The sequence below is a fragment of the Danio rerio genome, chromosome 9, assembly GCF_052040795.2.
Source record: "Danio rerio strain M-AB ecotype USA chromosome 9, GRCz13ab, whole genome shotgun sequence".
NCBI classification, from domain to species: Eukaryota; Metazoa; Chordata; class Actinopteri; order Cypriniformes; family Danionidae; genus Danio; species Danio rerio.
The window spans coordinates 45,818,688-45,827,500 of record NC_141029.1 but is presented as its reverse complement, the minus strand read 5'-3'; the positions used below and the strand labels follow the sequence as shown (position 1 = coordinate 45,827,500).

The 8,813-nt window shown below is 36.9% G+C and overlaps 1 protein-coding gene across 1 annotated transcript in view; it reads right to left on the bottom strand.

The window, feature by feature from the left end:
- LOC147835394 (uncharacterized) overlaps window positions 1-8,813 on the bottom strand; it is a 30,632-nt gene that overhangs the window by 948 nt on the left and 20,871 nt on the right. The window contains exon 6 of the mRNA XM_087268408.1: window positions 3,667-3,753. Coding sequence (XP_087124534.1) covers window positions 3,667-3,753 — 87 coding nt within the window. The remainder of the gene's footprint in view (window positions 1-3,666; window positions 3,754-8,813) is intronic.

Genomic DNA, 8,813 nt, shown 5'->3' with positions numbered 1-8,813 from the left:
AAGTTTAACAATGTAAATGTACTTTTTTCAATTAATATCTTACCATTTCAAAGCAAGCATTAAAAAAATGAAAGACTTTTTATCAAAAAGTGTTTTTTAGCAATTGTGGCATAAGATCTAAACTTTAATTTAGAGCTTACCCCAATGCCACACTTCTTCCAACAACTCACACGTCCTCCAATTTCCAAACCCCTTTCATTTGATACCTGCTCATGACATTTAGCATAGAAAGTAGGCTTTAGGTACTTTCTGTTGAAATCAGTCGACTGAAATGTTTTTAGATTATACAATGTCTTACTTACTAGTGAGACAACATTACGGTGCAAATCATGTAACATTACAGTTAGAATGAGCAGAGACAAATTAGAATGTGGCAGTAGTGCTGACAAATATACATAAAAATATTTCATATTTACATTACAAAACAAATTCCCAAAATATGCAATGAATCAGGTTACAATATCCTGTCCAAATGAAAAACTGTAATCTTGGCGTAATTTATTTCAGACTTTCAGGCATTGTATAATTAAAAGATAAAAACAACACTAATGTTAATTTTGCTTTAGTTCTTCTCTTTTTTTTTTTTTTTTTTTTGCATGACACACACTGCCATTTAAAAAGTGACAAAATGTAATTGATGTAATTAAGCAGCAGAGTATGTTCCCAACCGTGGCTTTTTTCTGTTTAACACATTAAAAAATGAACTTTTACAAGGGAATTTTAAATCTGAACAAAAACTCATAAAAATGACCATAATGCAAATCTAAATTTAAATGTATCTGAATGTAACTCAAAATATTTTATCGAAATACAGATTAACTTATTTTAATTATTATATATTTAATTATTTTTGTTAACAAATTTACCATGTAAGCAGCGATTTTTGATTACCTTAAAGGACCACCGAGTCACGAAATGTAGAGGTTTTTCTTTCCGTTCGCCATGCGGTATCAAATTCCATTAAAACAAAAGTCGAAAGTTAAAAATTGCATGAAACTCTGGAGGAAACGCTGGATAGCCTGGTAATGCGACATTAATCGTTTTATACTGAAACTTGCCTTCAAAAAGTGCTTCCTTGGTCTTATCCATGTTTCTTTGCATGTTGAACAAACATCGAGCACAACAGGAAATTAAAAAAAACTTGCGTTAATTGCGTTAATTATTATTATTTTTTTGTGATGTTAAATTGTGAAGATCTAGAGTTTTCACCAAAGGGCGTGTCCGTGGAGGACTGACAAAGTTCAGTGCTTTGCTATGAAGAAGAAAGTACTTAGAACTAATAAAATAAGTTCAGCCAAATAATGTCTGATGTGTCTGAAAATTCACAGGTTCGATGAAATTCCACTCCTAAAGACATCTACATGACAATATTGAGTGACAATCATAACGCCACCTGCTGACAGAAGGAAGTTTGGCATAAATTAGTGATTTTCTAAAATATTTTCAATTTATTTCAGCCTAAATTATTATTATCCACTGTTCTCTGTTATCCTAAGGCCACCAGGCAGTGGTGAGCCAGGGTGCAAGGTCCCTTACATCGCTGCTTGCACCTTTAATTTGACTGTTATTGGACATCAAAATAACATGGTCCTTACATGCTGGCAAGACATAAAATTTTGGTCACCCGGCATCACAACCTAAATCTAACCTAACATTAACGTTTTATGACGTTGTGTGCCTGCTGGATGAATTTTAATTAAATCAAAAGTGATTTGAATGTAAATCCAAATCTTTATTGTAATCTAGATGTGTTTACAAATCCAAATCTTCGTATAAACCACAACTTGAAATCTAAATCCAAATGTGAATCTGAGGGAGCCTAAACTCTTACTGGTTTGTAATAATTAAATAACGCTAAACTGCAAATAGATGGTTAGTGAAATTTAAAGACTCCTCTTAACTACAAAACTCTTTATTAAAGCAGAACATGCTTAACACTGAACTTCCTCAGAGAGCAAGAAAAAAAGACATCTTTAGTCACAGGGAGGAATCATTCATGACATCATCCATGGCTTGATTCCTCTTTTTCCACAAACTATAGCTCCAAACACATAATATACTTCTTTAAAGCTGGTATTTTTCTCATCCTGTTGCTCTGCTACATTTTCTCACATCACCAGGGATCCAAAAACACTTCCATTGTTTATTCTGTCCACCCACGTTGTGACCAAGTCAGACAGAAACCCATTTTAAACATGTTATGTTGATACAGCTGGAAGCATGTTCTTCAAGTGTTAGTAGGCCTTTATGTACACGCATAAAACTCTGCTAATTACTCTCTTAATGAGACACTTTATGGATAGTAGGCGAGTCTGTATGATGACAGTTTGGAATGAATCAACATAACTGTTTTTGCTGCCAATTTTCAGTCAAACTCTTCGGTTATTTGTCTTAAGAATCGGGTTGGCTAGCGCGATGTCATCTTCGGGTTATGCTGTAAATTAAACATTCACAGATATACACTCGATTGACTGCTGCAGCTATATTAATGTGCTAAAGAATGCACATAGACAGGGAAAAGCGCGAACCGGTGGGAGTAAAAATTGGCACATGATCCCATTAGTGTGGCCCTTTAGTATCACAGCTTGGCCTTCTTGTAAAAAAAAAAGTTTATCATGTTAGCTTTGATGTTTAATGAAGTCATAGATCAATTTTTAGCGTACTTTTAGCAAACACTTGGAAAAGTACCTCTTTAAATGCGAACAGTAGTTTTATGAGTTGGAAATGAGTCATATTAACATAAAAAACGTCCATGTAAACATATACAGCAAAGCATTTAGTATTGAAATTAGTCCAGAAGATAATCTTCCAGTTCATGATTATTTAAACTTTTTTCAAGCTATTGGATTTGCAACAAATAGGCTCATTCTGAAAATGTAGCCCTATATACATTTCTGGAGAGTGTGAATTATGTAGCCATATGTACATATGGCATTTCGTTTTTAAAATGTATGCTATGGGGCGGTATGACGCCGTTTCTTTTCCTGCTGACTGCTTACCTCCATGTGGATTTCTTTTCTGCTGTTACCAGTTTATCCAGTAACTCACCATGTATTTCATGGGACTTAAGAAGCAGAAAGAGGTTGACCATACTGGCGATGGGGTTTGTGTCCGGCGAAAAACTGTTCCGGAAAGCTGGTAAGACAAAAACAAAAGTAAAAAAATAAAATAAACAAGTAAATAACAGGGTGAGAATGTATTTAAATCAAGGGGCTTTTCTTTTTATTGATTGCTTATCAAAACACTGTCGGTTGGGTTTAGAGAAGTGGGTCGGAGCTGGTCAATCTGTGATTTTTAAAACACTATTGGTTGGGTTTAGGTAAGAAGGAGGGTGGGTCAGTTGATCAGTCAGTCAGTCAGTCAGTCAGTTGACAGTGCCCTCTGGTGGATTTATGTGAGAACAGTAGAAGTGAATGACACTCGCGAATAAATTTGAGATCTCAAAAAGTGTAGGGTGTCGAAAACAAAAACCAACATAGGCTCATTTTGAAAATGTAGCCCTATATACATTTCTGGAGAGTGTGAATTATGTAGCCATATGTACATATGGCATTTCGTTTTTAAAATGTATGCTATGGGGCGGTATGACGCCGTTTCTTTTCCTGCTGACTGCTTACCTCCATGTGGATTTCTTTTCTGCTGTTACCAGTTTATCCAGTAACTCACCATGTATTTCATGGGACTTAAGAAGCAGAAAGAGGTTGACCATACTGGCGATGGGGTTCGTGTCCGGCGAAAAACTGTTCCGGAAAGCTGGTAAGACAAAAACAAAAGTAAAAAAATAAAATAAACAAGTAAATAACAGGGTGAGAATGTATTTAAATCAAGGGGCTTTTCTTTTTATTGATTGCTTTTCAAAACACTGTCGGTTGGGTTTAGAGAAGTGGGTCGGAGCTGGTCAATCTGTGATTTTTAAAACACTATTGGTTGGGTTTAGGTAAGAAGGAGGGTGGGTCAGTTGATCAGTCAGTCAGTCAATCAGTCAGTTGACAGTGCCCTCTAATGGATTTATGTGAGAACAGTAGAAGTGAATGACACTCGCGAGTAAATTTGAGATCTCAAAAAGTGTAGGGTGTCGAAAACAAAAACCAACATAGGCTCATTTTGAAAATGTAGCCCTATATACATTTCTGGAGATCGTGAATTACATAGCCAGAAGTACATATGGCTGCATTTCACCTTTTTAAATGATTGATACGGGGCGGTATGATTGGGTTTAGGAAAGGGGAGAGTGGGTCAGTCGATAGGTCAGTTGACAGCAGTCTTTGGTGGATTTAAGAGAGAACAGCAGGCACGAATGGCACTCGCAAGAAAAATCTGAGATCTCCAAAAGTGTAAACAGCGGCCTCTCATGGATTCCCAAAAACTGCAATAAACGCGCCTTCCGGGACGTATTTGACGGTCTCCAGAAATGTATATAGAGGTATGTTTTCAGAATTAGCCTGGGTTAACAAAACTGTAAAAAAAAAAAAAAAAAGTATCTCCTGGGATGTATTTTGCCCTTTCCAAAAATGGCACGAAATCAGCATGATCGTGGGTTAAAGGATAATGTTAGATAAGGATTCAACACTGTTATCCATTCTTGCTTCTTGTTAAGCTTTCTCAAAAGTCATGCACAAAACAAGTACGTGTTACTGGTGCCACAAAAAGTCTATCACGACAAAACTTTGCTGTTGTCACAACAGAACATCTTTAACTGTACATTTCAACACAGACAAACTTCTCCTTTTCCATCTTTCTTAAGAACGCATATAAAAACACCTCATTTCAAAATTTACTCATCTTATTTTCCGATGAGCTGTTTAAAAACAAGCTGGGAGCTGGAAATCTATTGACAAGGTGTTGTTTTACATCAACAGAAAAGATTTATGTATAACAGCAAAATGAAAAACAAACATTTTTAAGTTTTTTATGAAAACATTCATTCCATGCTCTGTTAAAATTCTTGATATTCTTTGAAAAATGTGCAATAAAATCGCTTAATGTGCAGCCCTCAAATATTAGTAGTATCCATAGTAACTGACTGACAATTCCCAGAGACTTTGTTCATCTGTGTAATCTCAAGAACAAGGATGAGTGCAGGAGGCAACAAGGAGTTCAACTTCATCAAAAATATTAACATATTTCCAAAGATATAGTATCTCTTTGCAAATATGTTTAGGTGCTACGAAATGTTTATTGTGCCGTGACCAGAGCTCAGTGAAGTTGTAGTTGATGTTTGAAAGGTGGGATTATTGTTTATTTTAACATCCTGATTACCTTATCTTATTTTATTAGCCTAAATAACCATAAATATCTGGGTTTGTTATGTTTAACGGTCATGAAAGATTTCTGTTGTGTTCCGTGCTATTTGCAAGTATTGTGACAAAATGCAGGTGTTTTCTTAACTTGTTTACTTTGTGAGGACTTGAAACACGCGTGCTGTCAAACCAATTAAGATCGTTGCTTAATTTGCAAGTAGTTTTTTGGTTATTGCAAGTGTCTTAAATGGCAGCATGTAAGGTTTTGTCAGCCACCTTATTAATGTCCATTTGAATGCATCACATAAGAAAAGAGTGATGGAAATGCTAAACTCTGTGAAGTTTATTTATAAACTAATTCTGAGAGGATCACATGCTAAAGATTGCTTGTGGCTGGTCCCGCATTATTCAATTTATGATTCACCAATCAGACGCTTCTTAAGCCACTATAAATACCCTAAGTTCCACATAACAGCCATCTTCATTTTGAAGAATCCCCCATTCCACCCCTACTCCTACTTCCTCCTCCTTTCCTAGATGGGTGGCACGGTGGCCCAGTGGTTAGCACTTTTGCCTCACAGCAAGAACGTCACTTGTTCTAGCCCTTACCAAGCCAGCCAATGTTTCTGTGCGGAGTTTACACGTTCTCCCTGTGCTCACATGGGTTTCCCCCGGGTTCCCCGGTTTCCTACCACCATCTAAAAACATGCAACTTAAGTTAATTGACTAATCCAAATCAGCACCATAGACATGCTCCTAGTAAGTAGTTATCTCTTAAGAGCAATCACCATCTGTTCATAAGCTACTACAGCAGGGGAGTTCTCGAGATCTACCTGAGCTCAAACTCCCTCTCAGGAGGGAGCCTCAGGCTCGAGGATCTTATGAGCTCAGGGCTCTCTCCCAGGATAGCATACAAAACAAGCTTTACAATCAATTATCAGCGTGTGAACTCTTGAAACATGCAAAAATAAAAATTTTCACACTCACTTGAGGTGGTTTTGGTTTTGAATGATGCGAATAATGTGAAGTGGAAACACATTTGCCGAAGAAACTCTGGCATAGGGAACATAACACTCATATGTTTCCACTTAAGATGCCTTATTTACTGCTGGGTGCTTGGTTATCAATACTACAGTCAGCCACTCTAATAACTTGATGCAAAATGCACCTAATTTGCATTTGTGATAATTTTTTTCTCTTTTTTTTTTTGCAAACTTTGAAAAATTTGCTTAACGTTAATGCCTCATTCACACAAGCAGCAACTTTGTAGCTGCCTGTTGCTCTGGGTGCTACAAATGCAGGTCTGTTTAGGTCTACAGCATGGAGAACACAACTGGCCTCTGAGCGAGCTGAGAGAAGATCACGTGAGCTCTAATGGTGCTCCTATTGGCTGCCGCTAAAGAAAGTCGCTCTTCATTTGCATAAAGTTGAAGGATTTTCAACTTTGTCACGTCTCTCGACATGCCCACCTGGTCACCAACGGTCACTGTTGCTCGTGTAGACTAAGGTTGCCAGATGTCTCTCACTCTCTGTTAAAATGAACAATCCTTTGCCGCTGCAAGTCGCTCGTAGTGCAAATAAAGCTTAAGATGGCAACAAATCAACATTTGGTCTGTTAACGTAAAACGAGTTTAATTACTGGTATTTTAAACTGCCATACAAATAAATAAGAAACCTACCAGTGAGTTTACTCTAGATATTATGGACGCCCTATGTCAAGTTGTCAATGCAGTGTGTTTAAGGCCAAAGTAAGACAGTAAGGGTCACAGGGCTTTAAACAACACGCCTCATTTCTAATCAAGCACTGAAGGAAGAGAAAACAGGTTTGGAACAGGAAATAAGCGTATGCATAGCTCATTTAACACCAGCATCTCCAGTGAAATGGTATATCAGAGGAAAGCCAGAGAGCTAGGGTAGAGTCTGGGTCGGGCTGGGCTCAGGGTGGGCCGCCTGCCAGCCCATAAACATGATTACAAGCCATTTATATTCGGCTGCTTGTCATCTCTGCAAACAATCTCACTGCCATACAAAAGTCCTACATCGTACATCATAGATGCTCATGATATAAATGGAAGCTTTAATTGTATTCCAAAGTCTCTCTTCCTGTTGGAAACGGTTCCCATGCTTTTTTTTATTTATTTCATGCCTTCATGCTCTGCAGTATATTTTCCCAGCCCTTATTAAAACCTCTTTTTATTCTCAGTGTTGTCTTATTTACTCTGAATAATCTCCACTTGCCTTTTGATGAAATTTAAACCATGTTATATTTGGACTAAGTGTGTGTATATCTGGATTGTCTCTAATGTGGTTCTAATGTGACAGCGCGTTATGAGGCGGTTTAATTTTGACTGACTAAAATAGGATCAGGCGGGCTCAGAGGCAGACGTTGTGAATTCTCTGTATCAGTGATCGGCAGCTTATGAGCTCTTTAAAAGGTGCTTATTGATGCCGACACTGATCTGAGTTTAAAGCATTTAATGACAGACAGGCATATGTGCCTCATGCTGTGTGTTGACTCTAATGATACGCATGCAAATTAAAAAATAATGTGTGTAGAACTTTAATTGTATCATGCAAAGATCAATTGAAAATGCTTTACTATACATTATATAAACAACAGTACTGAATGAAAGTTGGTAGATACAATTTTTCAGTTCTACCAAGATACAAAAAAAAACAAAAACTGTTTCTGTGCCATGATGCATTGTGGTTTACCTACAGTATATTTGGAATCATGCACTGCATTGTAATATACTTTAGAATTAAAGGTAATGCTGGTACTCTTAAAGTGCACTTATGATGAAAATCTTCTATTGTAAGCTGTTTGGACAGAACTGTGTGTAGGTATAATGTGTCCACATTCATATTTTGGTGACAGAGACACATTAACTCTCTTATTTTTTAACTTCCTGACATTAAAATAAAATCCAAATCCCTCTTAGCTGACAGGAGTGGCACCTGGTGTAGTCTTCTGCTGCTGGAGCCCATCCGCCTAAAGGTTGGATGTGTTGTGTGTTTAAAGATGCTCTTCTGCATACCTTGGTTGTAACGAGTAGTCTATTAAGTTACTGTTGCTTTTCTATCAGCTCGAACCAGTCTGGCCATACTCCTCTGATCTCTGACATCAACAAGGCATTTGCGCCCACAGAACCGCTGCTCACTGGACATTTTCTCTTTTCGGACCATTTTCTGTAAACCCTAGATATGGTTGTGCATGAAAATCCCAATAGATCAGCAGTTTCTGAAATACTCAGACGAGCCCATCTTGCACCAACAACCATGCCACTTAAATCACCTTTCTACACCATTCTGATGCTCACTCTTAACTGCAGCAGATCGTCTTGACCATATCTACATGCATATATATATATATATATATATATATATATATATATATATATATATATATATATATATATATATATATATATATATATATATATATATATATATATATTAGGGATGTGCGGAGCAGCCGGTATTTGTATTTGTATTTGTTGAGGGGGGAAAAGTATTTGTATTTGTATTCGAGTAAAATTCAAAATGGCGCAAAAATATATATTTTTTCTATAA